General features: G+C 46.5%; 1 protein-coding gene across 6 annotated transcripts in view; it reads right to left on the minus strand.

The window, feature by feature from the left end:
- Positions 1–6,843: 6,843 nt before the first annotated feature.
- AFAP1L1 (actin filament associated protein 1 like 1) overlaps positions 6,844–23,629 on the minus strand; it is a 59,944-nt gene continuing 43,158 nt past the window's right edge. For all 6 annotated transcript variants that reach the window (XM_045998634.1, XM_045998632.1, XM_045998631.1 and 3 more), the window contains 8 exons: positions 23,415–23,626; positions 21,631–21,776; positions 20,951–21,023; positions 19,063–19,174; positions 15,929–16,093; positions 13,134–13,312; positions 10,997–11,125; positions 6,844–8,362 (listed from right to left, as the gene is read on the minus strand). In XM_045998634.1, the coding sequence (XP_045854590.1) occupies positions 8,339–8,362; positions 10,997–11,125; positions 13,134–13,312; positions 15,929–16,093; positions 19,063–19,174; positions 20,951–21,023; positions 21,631–21,776; positions 23,415–23,626 (1,040 nt within the window). In that variant the 3' untranslated portion in view covers positions 6,844–8,338. The remainder of the gene's footprint in view (positions 8,363–10,996; positions 11,126–13,133; positions 13,313–15,928; positions 16,094–19,062; positions 19,175–20,950; positions 21,024–21,630; positions 21,777–23,414; positions 23,627–23,629) is intronic.

The following is a 23,629-nucleotide window of genomic DNA, read 5'->3' on the forward strand; positions in this document are numbered from 1 at the left end:
GGCCCTAATAGTTAAACAGGTTTTAACATTAAATTGGCCCTAACATTCCCCCCTTTTCTTTGGAGATTAGTCAATTCTTTGACTCTTCAGCCAGTTCTTGAGGGTGAAAACAGGCTGACCTGAGGTGTCGTTAACCTTGAGTTGTTTCATCTGCTGTTTTTCTGATTTTCTTTTGGGCTGTTTTGGGCCAATGAGGTGTCCCCTGGCTGCTGCTAGGTAGAAACAGGGTTAAAAGTGACCCAAGTTATGAAACTCTTTTGAGTCTTAGTTTTAGTCCACAGTTAGTGGGGTCCTCTGGCAGTGACTCCCATTTCTGGGGGTGTCCTTGTTTCGGCTCGTTTGACATGACACGCATGAATCCAGGCCCTGACGCCTTCTACTTTTACTACCGTGGGGGTGGTCAGGATGACAGTGAATGGTTCCTTTCAGAGAGGTTCAAAGTTTTTCATTCGGTGGCAATGTATCCAAACCAAGTCTCCAGGTTGGTAAGGATGTGGTCTTATTTCCATCTCCGTCTCAGTATAGGCAGCTCGGATCCCTGCGTGGGTTCTTTTTAAGACAGACTGTAGTGCCTGCAGTGACTGGAGTACAGACTGATCAGTCATTTCTGTTAGGGAAACCTCTTATAGCCATGGGCAGAGTGGAGCGAGGTCTCCTGAACATTATTTACCTTGTTTAAGTAGAGTGTACATTGCACCCTAAGGAGGGCGAAGGGAAGGAGATCCACCCATCCACCACCAGTTTCCAGAATTAACTTTGTCAAGGTCTCTTTAAGAGTCCGGTTCATTCTTTCTATTTGTCCAGAGCTCGGGGCCGGTAGGCACAGTGTAGTTTCCAATTAGTGCCCAGGGCTTTGACCAATGCCTATGAGACTAAATTCACAAATGCAGGGCCGTTGTCTGACCCAATTGCGAGAGGCAACCCAAACCTAGGAATTATTTCCTCTAGTAGCTTTTTGGCTACCATTCCTGCCGTTTCATGTTTGGCAGAAAAAGCCTCTACCCAGCCTGAAAAGGTATCCACAAAAACTAACATATAGTTGTGTCCATACTTTCCCTGTTTGATCTCTGTAAAATCTACTTCCCAATAAATTCCTGGTTCCCTTTCTCTTTCTCTTTTTTTCTCTTCCCATCCTAGTTCCTCCTGCATTTACCACCTGACACTGAGCACATCTATAAATCATATCCTGAGCCATACGCCCTAATTTAGAAACCTGTAACTGTTTACCCACGAGCTCCTTAAGCTTGTATGTCCCTACATGAGTGCCCTGATGTATTCAGCTTACTGATTTTTTTTTTCTTCTAGTCTTGGAGGAAGAATTAACTCTCTTGTTCTACCCTTAGCCCAATCCCCTTTATAGTCTAATTTAGTCCATTTTTGCAAATGTTTTAAACCTTCCTCTGAATAATCTGGTTTTTCTGGTAGGGCTGGAGCCAGGAGTGTAACCAGTTCTTGAGCTGTTTCCCTGGCTGCTTGCTTTGCTGTTCGATCTGCTAATTGGTTTCCTTTTGAAACCAGATTAGTCCCCTTTTGGTGTCCTGGGCAATGCATAACGGCCAACCTCTTTTGGGTCCCAAATAGCCTGGAGGATAGCCAATATTTCTTTTCTGTTTTTAATTTCTTTTCCTTCTGCTGTTAATAGGCCCCTTTCTTTATAAACAGCCCCACATATATGGAGAGTAGCAAAGGTGTACCTGCTGTCCATATAGATGTTGGCAGTTTTACCTTTGGCCATCTGCGGTGCCTTGGGTGAGTGCAGTCAGCTCTGCTTCTGCACCGAGGTTCCATGTGGCAGGGCTGCCTTCCACAGCTCCTGTTCAGGAGGAACCACTGCAGCCCCCGCATACCTCTTTCCATCGATCATGTAGCTACTCCCATCTGTGAACAGAGTCATCTCCGCATCTGGGAGGGGAATGTCTCTGAGGTCAGGCCTTATTCCTGTGATCTGGGTTAGGACCTCCCTGCAGTTGTGTGGGTGGTTAGCCAACTTTTCTGGCAGCAACGTGGCTGGATTTAGCACCATGGGGGCCTGAAAATCACTTTTGGCTCATTGAGGAGGAGGGCTTTATACCCTGTCACTCGGGCGTTTGTCATCCACCTGTCTGGTGGGGTCCAGAGGAGGCCTTCGATAGCATGAGTCATGGTCAAGATGAGATTTTGACCCACAGTTAATTTACTGCATCCTTCACCATGAGGGCCAGGGCAGCAATTATGCGGAGGCAAGGGGGGAACCCAGCCGCTACTGGATCTAGTTTTTTTGCTAAGATAGGCTACTGGCCTTTGCTAAGGCCCCAGAGTCTGAGTCAAAACCCCTTTGGCCACCCCTGCCTTTTCATCTACATACAAATGGAAGGGCTTGGTAACATCTGGGGTGGCCAATGCTGGGGCACTCAGTAAGGCTGTTTGTAATTTTGTAATTTTCTTTTCTTTTTAAGATTTTATTTATTTATTTGACAGAGAGAGATCACAAGTAGGCAGAGAGGCAGGCAGAGAGAGAGGAGGAAGCAGGCTCCCCGCGGAGCAGAGAGCACGATGCGGGGCTCGATCCCAGGACCCTGAGATCATGACCTGAGCCGAAGGCAGTGGCCCAATCCACTGAGCCACCCAGGCGCCCCGGCTGTTTGTAATTTTCAAAATGCTCCTTTTGCCTCAGCTGTCCATTCTACCGTAGTGAGTCCTCCCTTAATCAGTTCGTAGAGGGGTTGGGCAATCTCCGTGAACCGTGGCATCCACAGTCTGCAGTAGCCCACTGTCCCAAGAAACTCCCTCACTTGTTGGGGCATGTTTCCTGGACTCAGAAAGTGAACGCATTCCCTCGTGGAGATCAAAGCCTAAATAAGTGGCGTGGCTCTGACAAAGCTGTGCTTTCTTTGCTGACACTCCAGCAGAGTCTGTAAGAGAGTTTTCATCCCCCCACCAGCATGACTTATAGTCCTCAGCGGCTATTAGCAAGTCATCAACATACTGTAACAGAGTGACTCTCGGGTTGGAGGTTCTGTACTCATGCAAATCCTCATGTAGGGGCTCGTCGAAGATGGTGGGTGAATTTTTGAATCCTTGGGGAAGTCTTGTCCAGGTGAGCTGGCCCTGGAACCCTTCCTGTGGGTCAGACCACTCAAAAGCAAAGAGGGGTTGAGACTCCCTTGCCAAAGGTATGCAGAAAAATGCATCCTTGAGATTTAAGACGGTATACACAGTTCTTTTGGGGCCTAGGAGGGAGAGTAGGATATAGGGGTTGGGCACCGTCGGGTGGATATCTTCAACCCATTTGTTAACTTCCTGCAAGTCCTGAATGGGTCGGTACTCCCCAGTTTCAGCCTTTTTGACAGGCAGCGATGGTGTGTTCCATGGAGACTTGCAAGGAACTAGGATCCCGTCTCCTCAGAGGCAGTTAATGTGTTTTCTGATCCCTTCCTTTGCTTCCCAGGGGAGGCAGTACTGCCGGACTCGAACAGCCATAGCTGTTGCTTTTAACTGTATCACTACTGGAGGCTGTCCCTTGGCCAGGCCAGGAGGCCTCCCTTCTGCCCAGACTTCGGGAAACTCGACCTGTAGGGTTTGGAGAAGGCTTCCCTCCCTTATCGCCTCTGGTTTTGAGACTGGCTCCTAAAGGATATGTTCATCTACTGCTGCCAGAAGCACCTGCACAGTGGGTTGTCCCAAAGTCACAGTCATGTCTCCTTCCGAGAACTGAGTGCCAGCCTGTAGATTGTGGAGGAGATCTCTTCCCACCAAGTTATACGGGGCATTAGGGAGGACCAAAAATTGATGTTTGACTACTCCCAAGGCCAAATTTAAAGTCCTTTCTGTTGTCCATTTCTGTCTTTCTGTGCCATTTGCCCCTTGTACCCAGACTTCCTCTCCAGGTAGTTTTCCCAGAGGCTTTAGTAATGATGAAAATTGGGCTCCCGTGTCCACCAAAAAATCAACTGGTTTCCCCTCCACCTCAATTTTAACCCGAGGTTCGGGGAGGGGCTCCGAACCATGGCCCCTTCAGTCTTTGGTGGCGAGCATTGCCATTTTCTTCTTAGGGCACTCTCCGGCTCAGGGTCCTTTTGCCTTGCAGTAAGCACACTGATCTGAATCTAAGCCTTCCCACCTGTTTTCTCTGTGTTTAGGCTTTTTTTTTCCATTGACCATCTCCTACCTGCCTTTTTCTTTTTCACTGACCCCCCCCCCTTTTTTTTTTTGGTCTCCTTTCCACCTCATGTAATGCCCAAAACTTTAACAATTTTTTTAGTCTGTTTTTCATCTTCTTGTGTATTCCTATTGTTAAACACCTTTTCTGCTATTCCCACTAACTCAGTCAGATTCTTCCCTTCAAATCCTTAAATTTTCTGAAGTTTCTTCCTTATATCTAGGCCTCACTGACTGGCAAAGGCAAGATTTACTGCCCTCTGATTTTAACATTTACTTGAATGGATCACCAATATAGTTTTGCCGTGACACAGAGCTTTAGTCTTCCCTCCTTAAATACTATGTCTCATTTGAACAGAAACATTTTACAGGAAAAGATTTATTAGTCTTTTTTCCCTTCTTGTGAGTAAATCCATCAAAACTGATCTAATATGGTCAAATTTTTGACATATTTCATTGTTTCCTTTTAAACCTATAAACCAAGGCAAATAAAAGTCACTTTCCCCAAGCCTTCCATGACTTACTATATACCCTCAAGTTTAGTTTTTATTATCTCCTTTCACGTTCTGGTGAAACCAGATATTTTTAGTTTAAGACAAAACTATTTACGCTCTTAGGCCCTCTTTTTTTGTTTGTACAGATTGTGTTTTTTTTTTTTTTTAAACTTACTATCAGTCAACTGCTTTTCCTCTGGTTTTTTTTTTTCAGACAACATTAAAACTTTTAATAAAAACCTTATGGCATTTTTCTTTTGGTAGTCCATCCTGACCATATCTAAAAAAAAATTTTTTTTTGGAAAATTTCCCTTCACAAACCTTTTACAACTTTCTTTTGTATCCAGGTTTTGTCCCAAGCCATTTTCTTTTAAACAACCATCTCATTTAGGACAAAATTACCTTTTTCTTTAACAAAATGTATTCCCATTCCTTATCTTTCTTATGTGTCTCCTACTTTTTTACATATAGGGTTATTTACCTTACTTCCATCAGTCTTAGTTATAGTTAGCAGAATTTTCTATTCTTAGAAACATTTCAGTTTCTAGTGATGGTTAAGTATTAACCAATTGTGAATAGTTACAGCAGAATTCTTAGAAGGCAAATTTATGAATCAGTTAAGCACAAAACATGTTTACCAACAGATTCCAAAAGCACAAACCTAGTTCCAGCAACCAGTGCTTTAGCATTTTATCTCATTTGGTTAAGACCTAGATGTCCATAATTTAATTCTATTTGTCATCCAACCAAAACTTTAAAGTTTCTGGTTACCAAAGACTTTGAAATTTACTTTAACAATTACCCATTAAAACTTTGACACAGACAATTAACCACCAGTTCAGTTATTTTTTTGTTAACAGATTTTAACAAACAGCATGAGCTTATTTGACCTTCAGTAAACTTTGATTGAAGTTTCACGTTTACTGCTGTTAAAGACATGTCTATCTTAATTAAACCAATAAACTTAACTTAGTTCAAATACTGATTTACATTTCACCTGGATCCACTCCACTTTTAATGTTTACCTGAGACACGGGTGGGAAGATTTGGAGTGGGAGGTGTTAGATCCAGGGGCTGCTCTTCTTGATCCTTGACAGTGAAGAGGGAAGGAGCCATGGTGCAGGAAGTACCAAGGATGGTCTAGAGGCCAGTTATGCAGGCCACACCCACGTTGGTGCAGAAACAGAAGGGGGAGTGCTGCCAGAAGGCAGAGAAAGGGTTCCCAGTTTTAGAGCCTTTTCCTGGGTAAACTTTGTCACCCAACTGGGTGGTTTTACCTTGAAAATCCTTGAAATGCTGGAGAACAAGATTTAGGGGTGTCATAGGTCCCTTACTCTCCACTTGTCCCATTTTTTTAAACCATAACAAACAACACAACAGACAACAAAAAGACAAGACAAGGACAACCGCAGAACAGACCCAGCAGCCCTTCCTCAACCAGATATCAAGTCTAAGGGTGTGCAAGATATAATCCCAACTCAAAAACATAACCTGCCACTGGCGGGGATTTTTTTTTTTCTTTTGGTCCCCTGACCACCTGGGGGACTCAAACCCCCTGACCGCCTAGGGTGACGTGAACCCCCTGGCAGGTCCGCTGACTGCCTAGGGGGACTTGAACCCCCTGAGAGGTCCCCTCACCACCTGGGGGACTCGAACCCCCTGGCAATCTCCCAGTGGAGGGATGGGGCATCCTTGCATCCACTCCAGCCCTGGGGAGCAATGCTGCGTCCAGCTTCTCCCCGGTGGGCTATACCCTGGAGCTCCGCAACCAGACAGACCAGATCCTGCAGGATAAAATCTTGAGGTCTTACCTCCGGAGGCTTTTCCCAGAAATTCTGATGCTGATTCAGTTCTCGTCCTTTAATCCCGGACGAGCCCCCGGAATGTTGGGGTCCGTTATCAAAGGAACGAAACTGAGACAAAGTGAAAGTTATGCAAAGCCTTATTCTATGCCAAGCATTAGAAGTTAGACTGACCGGCCAGGGGAACGAGACTGAGACAAAGTGAAAGTTATGTGAAGCTTTATTCTATGCCAAGCATTAGAAGTCAGACTGACCGGCCAGGGCCACCTCCGAAGAGAGCGACCCCTCCCGATCTCACAGGCTGGTTTTATAGGGCATAACCGCAGACCCAAGGCATGTGACTTCTATTGTTAAGGCATGTACTCCCGGAATCGATACCCGGAACCATACCAGGAACTACTAGGGCGTTTATTCCCAGAATGAAGTCCATGGATGTAAACAACAATATGGCTACCTAGGCAATATGGAGTTGCTCTGGCTAAGCAGGCCCTAATAGTTAAACAGGTTTTAACATTAAATTGGCCCTAACAGTCTGGATCCAGGCTCACAGGGCCTAAGTCTCTTTCTCTGCTACGGACCAGCTAAGTAATTTTGGTCAGGTTATTTTCCCTGCTCTGGTCCTCAGCTACCTCAAAGGGTGGTAAAGTTTGGATAAGGCAGAAGTATGTAAAGCCCTAGGTAGGGTAAAGTGTCCAAAAGTTATTCTGTGTGTCTGTGTGTGTGTGTGTGTGTGTGTGTGTGTGTGTGTGTGTGTGTTTCTCTCTCTGGAGCTAACTTTTGAGCTCTTAACAGTTAACTGGTTTTATCATTTTTTGGAAGGAGATATAAAGACCTTAAAAGTGCCTACAGTGTTGAGAAAGCAGTGAATGGCACAGTAAGGAGACTGCCCAAGACTTGAGGTCCCGCTTCCCTATAAAAGTATCAAGTGTTAGTAAAAGGCACTCCCGGCAGAAATGAGCCACCGTCCTTTGATTCTCCCTGATAGTTTTCCTTGACAGCAGGTACAGGAGTGTAGACTGGAGAGCCTTTAAGTACAAAATCAGGATAAAGACATACAGAGCGTCACTTGGTTCTCTAGCCCTAGCTCCTGGAGCCTGAGTGTCAAATGAAATAGGTAAAGGACTTGATTGACTACAAATGACCCCACGCTACAATGCCTGCACCATCCTGTGGACATTAGGAATCCATGTTCCTGTCACTATCACTGTGGGCTGAAACAAGTCTGCTGCTGAGCCTCCCCTTGCCTGCTGTGTAGCAGATCTCTAATTTGAAAGCACCTCAAATGCAGGGTTCTGGTAGCCGCACCCGCCCAGCTCTGCACAGAAGGATGACTGCAGAATTCGTGTGTTGTCTGTAGCTTTTGTTCACTTTCATGCAGGCAGGGAAATTCTATTGATTTTTTTGGCCTCTTTATGTTGCCCAGAGGTTGTCAGTGATGCCCCACATGAATCCACTTGGCATAAGTGTGATCAGATGATCAAAGCTTGGCTCTTTGTATTGTACTACCTACTGATGCTTCAACACTGTCTTCCTTTGCCCTAAAGCCTGGGAGTGGGACGCTAGAATGGGATGGAATGACTTATTCATGTGGGCTTTCATTTCTTCAGAAGTGAGAGTGAAGACATTTAACAAAACCTTTACAGTGGTGCAGATTTCTATCTCCCTCCATCCCCGTTTTCCACCCTCTGGGAAGTTAAAAGGACACCCTCCATGTCCTTTCTCCCTTCCATTTCTTCCCTCCCCATTTCCCCTGTAATCATGCAGACAGTAAAAGCTGGTCTTCTGGGTGCCCTGGAGAGGCTACTTCCAGTGGGGGCTACTTCCAGTGTCCTGGCGTCTCCTTGTGAAAAAAGTGTTTCCAATACAATATTGTATTTCCTTTGGAATGAAATCGTCATCCTTTTTCTAGGTCTTCTTCATTTCCCATTCCTGAAGTCCAGAAAGATAAGACAAATCAGGTTGCTGAATATTCTAGTGTGACTTACAGGATAAAAACATTTCACTGCACCTGATTACATAAAGATCTCCACTGGCCAGAGAGCCACGGGTCCTAGTCTCACACTCCTTCAGTAGCCATGGGTAAGTCCTTTCTCCACTCTGGGGAGTGGGGAGTTTTATGGGGCTCAGATACCATGAAGTCTTTCTCAGACAAGGAAACTGAGGCCAGTCTATGCTTGGCTCTAATGCTGGGGTGGGGTGGGGTAGGAGACTGATGAGAGAGAAGACAAAGCAGTTTGGTAAGGAAGGGTGAACGCAGGCAGCCCACTGGGCTCCCTTCTTTCCCCTGGAGCCATGCAGGACTTCATCTGGGAGGGATACTGAAGATCTGGCCAGTAGTGAATGGCTTTTTACCCACAAGTGATGCATAGGGTTTCCAGCCAGCTCTGGAGGTGATGGTGTAAACCAGGGTTACATGGGAGGGTTGGAAGAACATTCTTTTTTTTTTTTTTTTTTGGAAGAACATTCTTGCTGGGAGGATTCCCCACTCCCAACCTGCTGCTCTTCTTACAGTCTTCACCATCTAAGCTGCAGTTGTTCAGGGCAATGACTTTGAGTCATCCTTGGTTCCTTTCTTCTCCTTATCCTTTACATCCCCATCAGCAAATCCTTTGGCTCTTCAAATCACCCCACTACACCTTTTTCATCTCTCATCTGGATGACTTCTAACTGGTCTCCCCTGTCCCCTTATCTGTTTCTCAACATTGTCCCAGAATGGTTTTATTTTGTTTTGTGTGCATTTGTTTTTTTAAAGAGAGAGCACATGTGAGGCAGGGAGAGGGGCAGAGGGAGAGAGAGAATCTTAAGTAGGCTCCATGCCCCGTGTGGAGTCCGATGCAGGGCTCAACCTCACAACCCTGAGATCATGACCCTGAGATCACGACCTGAGCCAAAATCAAGAGTCTGATGCTTAATCAAATGAGCCACCCAGGCACCCCCAGAATGGTCCTTCATTTTTTATTTATTTTATGTTTTATTATTTAAATATTTATTTTTTATTAAAAAAATTTTTTTAAGGATTTTATTTGTCAGAGAGAGAGAGCACAAGCAGTGGGAGCAGCAGGCAGAAGGAGAAACAAGGCTTCCCGCTGAGCAAGGAGCCCAATACAGGACACCATCCCAGGACCCTGGGATCATGACCTGAGCCAAAGGCAGACACTTAATCAACTGAGCCACCCAGATGTCCACAAAATGGTCTTTTAAAAATGTAATTCATATCCACAAATTTTTTGCTCAAAACTTGCCAATGACTTTCCATTATGTTAGAACAAAATTTACAGTTCTTCCAACGTCCTACAAGGATCAAAGAGAAACAAAGTGGCCCACAGGCCCATCTGGCCCACTGTGTGTTTTCAACTAAGAATGTGTTCATCAAAAACTAATGTTTTTTACGTTTCTAAGTGTTTGAAAACAAATCAAAAGAATAATGATTTTTGGGGAGCCTGGGTGGCTCAGTCAGTTAAATGTCTGCCTTCGGCTCAGGTCATGATCCCAAGGTCCTGGCATTGAGTCCTGCATCGGGCTCCTTGCTCAGCAGGGAGCCTGCTTCTCACTCTGCCCGCACGCAGTTCCCCCTGCTTTGACAAATAAATAAATAAAATCTTAAAACATTTTTTTTTCTCGACATGTGAAAATTTTATGAAATTCAAACCTCAGTGTCCATAAATAAAGTTTTATTGGGACACAGCCATTCCATCATTTGTTTACAAGTTGTCTACTTTCCTGCTGCAGTGGCAGAGCTGAGTCATTCTGAAAGAAGCTCTGTGGTCCACAAGTGCGCAAATATTTACCTTTACAGTTTGCTGATGCCTAGTCTAGATGATCTAGCCTCTGGCTGTTTACTTCTCTAATCTCATGTCCTTATGCTTAGGTTTTAGTTTTTCAAGTCTACAATTTCTTTTCTCCTTTCTTTCTTCCTTCCTTTCTTTCTTCCTCCCTTCCTTCTTTCCTTTCAAGATTTTATTTATTCATTTGAGAGAGAAAGAGAGAGAGAGCATGAGCAGGGGGGAGTAGCAAGGGGAGAGAGAGAAACAGGTTCCTCGCTGAGCACGGAGCATGAAAGAACCCTGGGATCATGACCTGAGCTGAAGGGAGATCCTTAACCGACTGAGCCACCCAGGTGCCCCTCAAGTCCACAATTTCTTATTCCCAATTCTGAAATCCAGAAAACCCTAAAATCAAATTTATTCTCAAGCATTTCGGCACAAACACAATTGGTGCAAAACCTGACCTGAGCTGATGTGAGGCTGTTTATAATCTACTCCACATGGTGTGAATATTCATGTGACTTCTTGTAGAATACTTAACATGTTTGCTTTCACAGTGCTTCCTGAGAACTTGCTGGGGGTTTTCATCATACACGGTACATGTACCATATTATCTTTCTAAAATCCTCAAAGTTCTGGAACACAGCTGGCCCTGAGAGGACTGGACTGTGGGCCCGTATCACCGAGCGAGCCTGGGACGTAGAACCGGAAGAGGTGGGGCCAAGAACCTCTCCGTGGAGTTCCGTAAGAAGGGGGCTGCCAGATCTCTGAATTTTAATTCGCTGAGCTATTGCAATACCTTGGCTTTCTGTAGCACCCTTCCTTGGTTGGAGGTTACGATGGATGGGCTTCTCTTCCTCAGCTCAGAAACACAGTTGACAGGGAGAGGTTGCTCTGGGGCGTTGTTCTGGGGTTTATTTGCAGTTTCCTGTTGATGAGGATAAATAGTTACATAGGTGAGGCCTAATGCTGGCTTCCCACACCTGGCTTGCCCTCCAAAGAATGCAAATAGAAGGTGCTGTGCACACAGGCCAGTACCAAACAGGGCGAAGGGAGGAAGTCCCCTTGACGGCCTTGAAATGAAAGTAATGACCTCTAAAATTACCGAGCCCTCACTATGTACCAGGCTTTGCATGGATTAGCTCATGTAGCCTTTCCAAGCCTATGAAGTAGGTACTATTATTAGTCATCCTGTTTTACAGATGAGGCAAATGGGAAGGTCAAGTCACTGCTCAAGGTCACACAGTTGGTGAGTGGGAGGGCTGGGATTCAAACCCTACCGCCCTCTCTCTTCCCCTCTCCCACATTCCTTCTCTTCTACAGTGCCCTCACCCCTTAACTTTTCCAGATAGTTGCTCAGCACATTACTGGATGTAGTTCTCTAAGTGTGGCATATTAACGGCTAAGCCTGCAGGGAATTTAGAGAAGACATCTCTTTCTCTCCAAAGGCCATCAGAAAGGTTCACAAGTCTTGGGAAAGCCGTCCGGAATGTGAATTTCAGGGCACACTAGTGGGAAGAAGCCGCTGGGATGAGTGAAACCACTTCTAGCTCCTCCTCCAGCCCTCTGTGAGTTTGCCTTTGTTTTCTTAAGCTCTTCATCTGTAAATGAGGTTGGAAAGCCCCAAAGAGAGGAAGCGTGGGGGCAAAAGGAACAGCCTGGCTTGGAGACGTGGGGTGTGGTCTGACTAGGCAGTGGCAACTCAAAACTTATCCGACAAGCTATTTCATCTCTCTGAATCTCCCTGTCCTTTTCTGAAAGTAGGCAGTGAGTTTTATTCATTCAACAAACATTTGTTGCACTCCTATTTTGCGGACTCTGTAGAAGGGCTAAGGTTATAATGATAAAACAGGCATAGTCCAATTTTTAATAAAACTATACAACCCAGTGGGGGAGATAGACATTAGACCAGGAAGGACACAAAAATACACACACACACACACACACACACACACACACGTATACACAAATTGTGGCCAAGTGCTATGAGAAAGAATAACACATTGGACTCTTCGCAATTTAGACCAGTGGTTCCCAAATAGGGGCGATTTTGCCTTTCCAGGGGATGTTTGGCAATTTCTGGAGGCATTTCTGGTTGTCAGGTGGGTGTGGAACTACTGGCATCTAGCAGGTAGAAGTTCGCAACGCTGATAAACATCCTACATGTACCTGGCAGTTCCCTATAAAAAGAATTATCGGCCCCAAATATCAGTAGTGCTGAGGTTGAGACATTCAGACGGAGACAGAGGTCAGCCAAGTTCTCCCTGAGGAGCTCTCATTCGGGGCGAGAGGATCTACCTTGCAGGGGTGCTCAGAGCCCTGGAGATCATGGCTGTGCAAAGCCCAGAGGACCACCCGGTACAATGGGGACCCTAAGACAGGGCACAAGCACCGTGGCTAAGGCCGGGCTCTGGAGTCAGTCTTCCTGCATTGCGAAATCCTGCCTCCCACCTAACTGAGTGACCTGGCATAAGTCCCTCAGCACCTCAGACCTCCGTTTCCTTGTCGGTCCAGTGGCGCTAACACACCTAGTGTCCTACCTCCCGGGACTGCCGTGAAGATCGGGTGAGATAACAGGAGTTAAAGGCTGTATTGACCTACGTTATTGTTCAACACACACTTGTTATTCAACATACCGTAGTTACACTTACCAGTAACCCAAAGGCTACTTCAGGATTACATTCAGGATACAAAGTCAAATGGCAGGGCTTTGGGGGAGACAACACAGGCCAGAGCTTGCTCTGACGGTCCCCTCCCTAGCTGTGCCACCTGCTCTTTGGGAGGCTGTCTTCTGGCATGCTCCCGCTCTCTTTGGGCATCTACTTGCTCATCTGTAAATGAGCATCATTCCTACCCGCAAAGAGTGACCATGAAGATCTACAGCACATGGAGGGATTAAGAAGCAGCTGCCCGGGCCCAGGTGGGCGTGGACTCACCCCACTCTTGTTCTTGCTGCTCACGGAGAGCCCCAGCGTCGGGCCCCCTGCCAGCGACTGCTGCAGTCGCTCCTTCACAGCCACAAGCCGCAGCTCCAGGTCGATCCGGCGCTCCTCCTTTGCCCGACACTGAGCTTCCAGGGCAGCCACGGCCTCCTCCAGAGCCTTTAACTTTGTTCCTGTGTCCAGAGACATGGCAGAGAAACAGCTGAGCCTGGCCTGAAGCCTCAGGGAATTCGGCAGGACCTCAGGTTCTAGTCTGCCCCTCCCAGGGGGCTTTTCCAAGCCCTCAGTCCCAATTCAGAGAAGGACTTGGGACCTGGGGTTCCAGCTCCAGGCTGGGTTGTGTCATTTTTACCTGCCCTGTATCTGTTTCCCCACCTTCTGATCCAGAGCCCTGATTTTCCCCTGGGAAACCACCTTTCTCCTCCAATTCCCTCTAGTTTGGATGGAGCTGACCTCACTTTTAGTTCAAAGCGTTGGTACATGACAGACCTGGCCCATAATCCTGTCTGCATTTTCTGGTCACAGTGGTTGGTTTAGAGATTAAAGTATGTCCAATCAGAGTGAATCCTGAGACTTCTGTGGGGTCCATTGGGAAGAGAAGTTTTCTCTGCAGGGGCGGTTGAGAGGATTGGCTAAGGGCTAGGGCTGTGCAGCCATTATGCCACCACAAGGGGCAGAGAATGAAGCCAACACAGAGGAAGGCAGAAGACAGAATTATACTTCCTGGTGACATCATTCCAATTCCTGGAACTTGCTATACCTGATCGCTCAGTTTTCTAATTAAATTTCTTTTCTTTTCTTTTCTTTTTTTTTAAAGTATGTTCTAAACCCAATATAGGGCATGAACTCATGACCCTGAGGTCAAAAGTCATATGCTCTACCAACTGAGCAAGCCAGGCACCCCTATATTTTTCCTCTCGTTTCTTTTTTTTTTTTTTAAGATTTATTTATTTATTTATTTGACAGACAAAGATCACAAGTAGGCAGAGAGACAGGCAGAGAGAAAGGCAGAGAGAGAAGAGGGAGCAGGCTCCCTGCCGAGCAGAGAGCCCGATGTGGGGCTGGATCCCAGGAACCTGGGATCATGACCCGAGCCGAAGGTCGAGGCTTTAACCCACTGAGCCACCCAGGTGCCCCTCATTTCTTTTTTTTTTTTTTTAATTTTTTTGGAATTTCTTTTTTCTATTTTTTAAAGATTTATTTATTTTAGAGAGAGAGAGAGAGAGAGAGAGAGAGCAAGGGGAAAGAGAGAAGGAGAGAAGCAGATGCCCTGCTGCACATGAAGCCCAATGCTAGGTTGAGCTCTGGGCTCAATCTCATGGCCCCGAAATCAGGACCTGAGCTGAAATCAAGAGTCTAACCCTCAACTGGCTGAGCCATGCCGGTGCCCCTCTTTTCATTTCTAAGCCAATTTGACTTTGGTTTCTCTTACTTGTAACTGAGTTATAATACAGGGCTTTACATCGACCATGGGCTCCTACTGGGATTTTTCTGCTTTTCAATCTAAACTAACAAACCTGTATTAATATATTTTCATGCCAAGAGTTGTATTGGGTCTTACCAGGTTTAAAAGTTAGTTTCTTTCTCTCTTTCATTCATTCATTTATTCGTTCATTCATCTATTCAGTAAATACTTATTGGGTGCTAAGCCCTTGCTTTGTACCAGGTACTGTTCTAGGTCCTTGGGATAGATCAGTGAACAAAACAGGCCAAGATCCTTGATCTTACAGAGCTCATATTTGTGTGTGTGTGTGTGTGTGTGTGTGTGTGTGTGTGTGTATGAGAGAGAGAAAAAAACAATAAAAATGATAAGCATAATAAATAATCAAATGTTACAAAGTGATGTGCTATAGAAAAAAGTTGAACAGGATAAGGAAGATAGCCTGTTTTTAGCCTATTATTAAACCCTGTTTTGACTCTTAGAAAGTTCTGTATATTGAGACCAAACTGCCTTCTTATGCTTCCCTCCCACAGATTCTGGTTCTTGGCTACACAGAAGCAGCCTTATCCTTTAAGCTAGAAGTTTTCTGTTAGGTTCATGGATTCCTAGGCACTCTGTGGGTGAGCTCTGAGGGCACACGAGCTCTGGCTGCTGAAATTGTCCGCAACAATTTTTTCCCCCTTGGGAAAAGGATCCATGGATTCCATTAGATTCTCACAGGGCTGTGTGACCTTGGATGTATTTTATAAAGGACAAGGCCTCTGTTCCTTCAAGCATGTGGGCAAACCTCAGGCTGAAAGTGCCAAACTCCAGCTATAGAGAGAACTCAGAGGAAAGAGCAGAAGGTGGGGTGCAGAGGAACCCTGAACAGGCTGGGCCTGCAGAGGTCATGGCCATGGATATTGGAAGAGGATGTCTCTGTCCATCATTCCCAGCACCAGGACCAGTATCTCACACGGTTGGGTGCTCAGCACTTCTGTGAATGAGTGACTTAATGGAAGGTTCAAAATGATGTCTCTTATTTCCTTGATTCTAAGGCACACTCTGTTTTCCACATTTTAACATTTCTAAAATCAGATTGAATTTTACTACATTAAGTGTACACGTTTTTGTGATGCCTTTCATCCCCTTACCCAAGAGCAGTTACTAGAGTGATGGCACTTTCATTACTCAGGACGGATGACAGTGAATTGAGGAAGAGGAGGAGGACGAGGAGGAGGAGGAAGATGGGGAGGAGAAGCACACTGTCCTGGAGAAGCAGCTGACCTCTGCCATAGGAGGTGTCAGGGCTGAGCCCATGCTCCCCTCCCCCACAATTTGAGTGCCCAGGACACGCCCATGTAGGTACCTGGATTATTCCGGATGGCTTCCTTCAGCTCCCTCTTCTCCTGCCTCAGTGCCATCAGCTCCGTCCGGATTGTCTCCTTCTCTTTTTCCAGCTTCTCTTTTTCTACCAGGTACCTCCGGGCATCTTCCTCTGCTCGGTTCTTGCCGTACTTGTATTGATTGGCACCTGCAGAGATAAAAGGCAGGCAAAGGCCCCCCACTTCTGATCTCTCGTAAAGGTACTTGCACAGCCTTAGCGTCTTTCTCAGCCTCAACTTCTCCATCTATAAAATGGGAACACTGAGATCTATATCCTTAGTGTATAAATCCTCCAAGGGAACAGGAGCAAAAGGGAGGCAGCAGAGCATCGGGACTAGGAACAAGGGCTTTGGAATGAGGCCGACAAGGTTTGTGTCCTCTTTTACCTTTTGCTGGTTGGGTGACATCGGGCAACAGTGATTAGTGGTGTTTCTGTGCCTCACCCCAGGCCTTGGTTTCCTCATTTGTAAATGCGGACATTGATCAAATTTACCTCTTTAGCATTGTGGTAAGTTTTTGTTTTGTTTTTAAAGATTTTATCCTTTTACTTGAGAGAGAGAGAGAGAGAGAGAGAGCGCACAGAGGGAGAGTGAGAAGGAGAAGCAGGATCCCCGCTCAGCAGAGAGCTAACGCACGGCTGGATCCCATGATATACAACTCAGAGCCGCCGAGAATCAAGACCTTGGGCTAAACTCAGGCATTGCCCATTTTATTCCTGGAAAATGGGTGGAAGGAGAGAGGAGCCCAGGAATCCATTCCAGGCTCCATGTTATGGTGGACAATTACAGATAATTTTGGCAAAAATTTATCAAGCATGTACTATATGCTAGGCCATTTACATGCCTGTATGCCATTATATGCATTTAGTCTTTTTTTTAAAAAAATATTTTATTTATTTGACAGAGAGAAATCACAAGTAGGCAGAGAGGCAGGCAGAGAGAGAGGAGGAAGCAGGCTCCCTGCAGAGCAGAGAGCCCGATGCGGGGCTTGATCCCAGGACCCTGGGATCATGACCTGAGCTGAAGGCAGAGGCTTTAACCCACTGAGCCACCCAGGCTCCCCGCATTTAGTCTTAATAACACCTTGCTATGATTAGCTCTGTTTTGTTGCTGGGGAAACTGAGGTACAGAGATGTTGGATCTCAATGCTAATGATGGCAGAGCCCAGTTTGAGCCCGTGTGTCTACTCTGGGCTCCGTGCCATGCATTACTGCTGGGGGGGGGGTTGTGCCATAGTCCAGCGTTACAGGGAAATTTTTATTTATTTATGTTTTTGTTTCAGACAGTTATTCACAGTCCTTTTAAGCTGGTGGGTGTGGAATTAGGAATGATTCCCTCGGTTTACTGATAATTGGGGTCTTCTCTCTCTAGCTCTCGTAAGGACTGCAATGGCCACCCGGTGACGCATGCAAAGATCAATTCCTGTGTCAACTACCCTGCAGTTCGAGCCTGATCACAAACAAAGCATGGAGGGCACAGAAGGGGACCCATAGTTCCCCAACCTCCCAGGTACACGGTGGCATCCTAGGGGAATTTTCTCCCAGATGTTTGGAATTTATAGCCTGGTAAGCTAAAAATAAATGCATAAAGCAGCGAAGTGTTGTTAGTGTTATGTTGAATCAGATAAGGACTTTAAAACCCCCAACCACCAGCTGTCATTTCCAGTATTTTATATCTCTTTTATATATCAGTCAATATAACATTTTATTTGAGAAAAGAAAACATGTTTTGTGATCTTTGTTGTTGTTGTTTGAATGTTTTATGATTTCTTTAATCGTACATGGTTATTTCAGCTTACTTTTCCATTTTATTTTATTTATTTATTTTTATTTTTATTTTTTGGAGAGAGAGTGAGCATGAGCATAAGTGGGGGGTGTGGGCCGAGAGGGAGAGAGAATCATAAGCAGACTCCATGCTCAGTGCAGAGCCCGATGTGGGCTTGATCTCAGACCCTGAGAACACAACCTCAGCCAAAATCAAGAGTCAGACACTTAATGGACTGAGCCACCCAGACAACCCTACTTTTCCATTTGAAAATGGCCATTCCATAAAGGCCTGTATTTCCAGTGCCAAAGAGAGCAGAGTGTAAGGAATGTGGCACAACCACAAAGAAGGGACTTTTCCAAAGTTAGTTAGTAATTTAATGATCAAGTGGGGGAACAAAATGCAGGTCTCTGACCCCCCAGAAGAGATAATCTACATTACTGAAGTGGAGATCTAATAAAGAAAAGTATTTTAAAAGTAAATCTTCAAGAAGCAAGGAATAGAACTTGACTTTGTTCAGGGGCAGCGGGAAGCACTGTAAAGCAGTAACTGAAAAGGTTCTTGGAATATGCTCTCCTACAGGAAGCCGGCCATCTTGTGAATCACACAGGAGCAGAGATTAGTGCTGGAAGTCAAACAGGACTGACCAGAGTCTGGCATGCTTAGCCTTTATTGTGCAGCGTGGCAATCGGGCAAAATTCATGCTGCTCGTCAATGGGGTGCTAGGGAGAGTGTGGGCTGGGACACGGAGGGGGCCGTGCCTTTCATGGCAGCTGCCCTGAGGGAATTGGGAGGGGTTCCGTTCTCCATGTACTCCCCCAGATCAGAATTTGAAAATATTTTTAGACTTCGGAACAGACAGAACTTGAGGATGAATTTTATATGTGTATGTATGTATTCATATATATGCAACATTGCAGCATAAAAACATATTTGGCCTTATTGTTAAAATATTTGAAAACTAGTTGCTGATATTAAGAAGTCAGTAGATTTTCTATGAAGGCAAGGTTTCTGGTCTCGAATGATCTGCGAAGCTGGGCTGCTCCGCTGCGTGGGAGCCGCTGGGAGCCGCTGGCTGGAGCTGAGTAGCAGCGAGCCCTCTAGATGGAGCTTGTGGGCTCCAGGTTCCTGCAGTCTTCCCCCACCCCATCCCCTCTTGTCTGCCCTCTGGAGGCCACAGCCTAGCTGCCCTCTGTCACATGGCTTGTGCTGTCATTTTTCTTATGGTAGAGTGTTTTCTTAATATCTCACTTCACACATTAATTCACATGTCCGTTGCCTGGGGGAATCTGATTGGAGATCCCCGACCCCGTGGATGCTTTCATTCCCTTCCTCGCTCCCACCCAGAACTCACTGGAGGCATGGCGCTTGACTTTGACCTGCGGATCCACTCGATGGGACTTCTCGCTGCAGGAGGAGGCATGGCGTTTCACCTGGGCACCGGTGGGACGCTTGGGCTCCTCGTCCTGGGGGAGATGGAGAAAGGAGGTGAAGAGCAGGTAGGCTCAGAGCCCTCCAGGCAGGGGTGTATTCCGCTCCGAGTGGAGGGGGTGAGCACTGCAGGACCTTACATTTTTAGACTGGGGCCGCACTCAACAGTTTCTAGACTTCTTCTACTAGTATGTATCATGTGATTGGGTTGAGGGCCGCAGAAGGCACCCCTAAACTGGAAGATTTGGTGAGAGGAATCTGGAAGACTCAGGGGGCTCTGGGTGAACATATTTGATTCATCATAGATACTTCTGTCTTCACGTCATTTGGAAGTACCCTTCACATTTTCTGAAATCGCTAAATGTAGAGTTCCAGTTAAGATCAAAAGTTGTGGATGACATCAGCCAATGGTGGACGTTATATAACTTAATAAACTGACTCTACATTTTAAAAAAAGATTTTATTTATTTAAGAGAGAAAGAGAGAGTAGAGAGTGTGTGAACAGGGGAAGGGCCAGAGGGAGAGGGAAAAGCAGGCTCTCTGCTGAGCGAGGAGCCAGACCCGGGACTCGAACCCGGGACCCTGAGATCAGGACCTGAGCTAAAGGCAGATGCTTAATTGACTGAGCCACACAGGCACCACTAAACTGGTTATACATTTGTGCATGAAGAGTATTAAGGGCACTCAGAATCTGGTCGGAGCTCAGGGAACCATGAGTGGAATATAATAATAATGTAACATAATAATGATATTGATAACAATAGTACTCTTTACTCAGTAAATGAGTATGTATATGTGCCGCTAAACTCTTTCTATGTGTCTATGTGCTGCTAAACTCTTTCTATACAGTATTTCATTTGGTTCTTGCAGTCATCCAACCAGGTAGGTTTTATAGTATTCATCTGAAGCCAGGAAATGGGGATTAGAGAAGTGAAGCCCAAGGTCACCCAGATTCAGCCCCAAATCCAAAGTTCATGCCATCAGGTACTAAGCTGTCTGGCTACTGATCTCTGCAGCTAAGAAAGATCTCTAGCTGCATCCACTGGTTCATCCGAATCTGAAGAAAGACCATACAAGCAGAAGAAGGATAGCTGGAGAACTTTCTAGAAAAGGGAGCCTTAGAGGTGAGAGCTCGGGGTCATCCAGCTGTGTCCAAGGCAGGGGCCTGGCGTGCAGACATGTCTACTTTCCTTGACAGCTTAATTCCCTCTTTCTCCCCCCGCTGTGAGGCCTGACCTACCCACCAGTGTCTGATCAGAAGGTGGCGGTCTTGCTCTCCCATGGGAGGAAAAGACATGGGACACGCTGCCAGGAGCAGTCTGTTCATGTGATGGCTACTGAGGCCTCACTGGCATCTCCTTGATTTAGTGAGCAAACGGGGAGACTCTGTCCTGGGAGCTGAAGGCCAGACTGTGGATGCCACCAAGTGAAGGTCCGTGGGAGTGGCCACCCAGTTAGTAGCCAGGCCCTCCCACCCCACCCAGGCACCCTTGAGTCAGCAGCATCAGTTCACAGAGCAGTGAGCCCGTGGAGAGCCCAACACCTTGCTCGGACCAGCATAGTGCTTTGAGGCCATCAAATCCTCTCCTCTTCCTGATCTGGGGGGCTCTTTGCTGTACCACCCTGCCTTCTCTGCCAGGGGATTCCGTACTGAGCCATGATCTATGATAAGAAGGGTCCTCCCTCCCCTTCCAGCGGCTGGTTCCATGAGGATTATCTCTGAGTACAGGAAAAAAGAAGTAGTGGCAGAGAGAGAGAAAGAGCTAATCAGTCGCCTTTGCCACGTTCCCAGCCCTCCCAAGGGAGCGCACCTGTATCTTTTCATAAGGGACATCGTCGTACACACGGGGCTCAGGCCACTGATCCTGGCAGGATCTTGCATATCTAGAAAATATAAGGTGTCATGATGATGGCAGTGATGATGACACTTTGTGGCTTACAGAGCTGTCTCTCTACCCTCCTTTGATTCTGTGGTGAGTGCTGGAAGCTTAGTGACAGCAGCCATGCCAGGCAGCTCGGGGCCATTGCTGTGTTCAGGGCCTCAGAGGCAGGAGCCGCACGATTCTTGCAGCAACCAAGAGGTGAGTGACTCGTCACCTCCATTCTGGAAGTGAGAACTCAGAATTCAAGCTGGCGAGCAGCTGCCCCAAGCTGTTGGTAGTGAGAGTCATGACTTGAACCCGGCTCTTCCAGGCCATGTACCAGCCCCGATGGCCAAGGGTGTGAGACCCTGAGGTTCCGAGGCACGAGAGCCGAGCCCTGTCATGACCGCAGCAGGGCTTCTCTGCTCTTTTGCTCACTGCCTGCCCAGCACCCGCCCCATCCCCCAACCCGGGGCTCCCTCCGTTAGCCAGCTCCTGCTGGCCTGCTGGAGGAGGAAGGCACCCCCCTCTGACTTCCCAAGGAAGCAGAGCCCTCCTCAGCTCTCCCTTCCCTCCCAGCGCCCAGGGCTCTGCGAGGCTGTCGGGGGCTGCGGGGTGACGGCCCTTACAGGAAGGAGTTGCGCCCGGCACTGACGATGCTGGTTAAGGTCTCCACATCCACGTAGTCGTAGTGCAGCGCCTCGGGAGTGACTTTGGAGCCCGTCTCCACCAGCAACAGCCCAAGCCAGCGGCCCATGTCCTCGGAGCAGTTTGCCTGCAGGAGGGAGGCACAGGCTGATGTTACGACCTCAGGCTACCTGCTCACTTCAGCCAAACCTGTATTTGTATAGTACCTGCTATGTAGCCAATACTCAGGGCTCCAACACACATCCAGAAATCCAAGTGGCTTCCACCCCTTCTTTATTCAGGTTTTGGCTCTAATGCCTCCTCCTCAGAGAAGCCCTCCCTGACCACTTCTCTAAGACACACACCCTCATTCACAATCCTCAGAGCCTTCATGACCATTTAGATGTGAAAACAGCATTTGGGTGTTTCCTGAGTTTTTAAAAAAATGTTTATTTTTTTATTAGAGGAAACTATTTCTCACATAACCCAATCAAAATTTCTCCCTTATAACTGCCAATTATTTGCAGTACTAGTATATAGGAAAATAGCCAAGAAGTTGCTGGTTAACTCAACCCATAGTTCTAGGGAGTTCTCATTTAAAGAGCATTCTTATCAAATCAACTGGGCACACAAATGCTACACTTGTATAAGGGAAGCATGCTTCTTGCCAGAAAGCTCTGTGTTTAATTTAAGAGAAATAAGAGAACTTTATCAACCTATCAAAAGTAAAAGTGAGTGACAGAGGCCATATTTCTCGATATTTAAGAACTGGGTGAGGCAGTGGGTACTGGACAAAGCAAACAAGATCAAGAGGCCGGATTTTCATTCTAGGATCAGAACAAGAGGCCGCTGACACCCTTGAATCCTTGGACAAAGCACCTGGCTTCCCTGGCCTCAGTTTCCCTGTTTGTAATGTGAGGGGGTAGTTCTTTAATTTTCCTTCCAGGGTTTACATTTTAAATCCTAAAAAGCCAAAGGAGGGCCATGTGGAGGAGAGGCTCCATGCATGGGTGCGGGACCTCAGAGAGGAGGGAGAGGGCCACTGGGTAGGAACGACCATGAATGGGTGGATTGAAATCACGTTTTCATCAGGCCATTTGTTCCACAAATAGTAATTGAGCCCTTAGTATGGGCTGGGCATCATGCTGGCTTCTGGAAAAACCGAAAGTATGTACAACAGGCATGGTTACTGCCTTCCTGGAGCTCAAAGATTTCAACTCAGTATGGAGAACACCTTTCTAAAAATGTAGCCGCTTGATGGGAGGGGCAGGCTGCCTTGAAGGGCAGGGGTTTATCTGAGGCGGCCGCCCACTCGTGGAAAGGTTTTCGGGGGGTTCTGATTCAGATCCAGATTAGATCAGCCTAGATGCCTTTTGGGTTTGGGATTTTAAGACAAGGGAGAGTAAACAAACTTTGGTTCTAGGGTTGCCAGATTTAACTAATAAAAATGCAGAATGCTCTGTTAAATTTGACCTTCAGATAAACAATGCATACTTTTTCAGTATAGGTATATCCCAAATATCACATGGGATATACTTGCATTAAAACCATTGTTGTTTATCTGAAATTCAAATTTAAGTGGGTGTCCTGGTTTTTTTTTTTCTTTTCTATTTTTTTTTTTTTTACTGGTAGTCATTCTCGGTCACTTGGCAGCCTGTGGGCTTACTTTACCTTTTCCTCAATCCCTGTAATGTCCGTTAGCAAGGTCCCCAAGACAAAAGCCCATACTCAGGCCAAAGCTCCTCAGCCAACACCACCAGGAACCCCCTGGATTCTTTCCTCTCACCTCCAAGATGGCAACCTCCTGCCGGTTGCGCAGAATCCTGAAGGCAAATGGATGTCTGGGCCCAAAGCCTGGGGCCACCTCACAGCCGCGGAGAGCAATGGCATTCACGTGGGTCCTGAGGTCTGTGTGATCCTTGTGGAAGTACAAAGTGTTGCATTTCAGGCGGCACCAGCGTTCCTTCCAGCCCTGGTTCACCAACACGTTCAGGTAGCCTG

Source organism: Meles meles, chromosome 3 (genome assembly GCF_922984935.1).
Source record: "Meles meles chromosome 3, mMelMel3.1 paternal haplotype, whole genome shotgun sequence".
NCBI lineage: Eukaryota > Metazoa > Chordata > Mammalia > Carnivora > Mustelidae > Meles > Meles meles.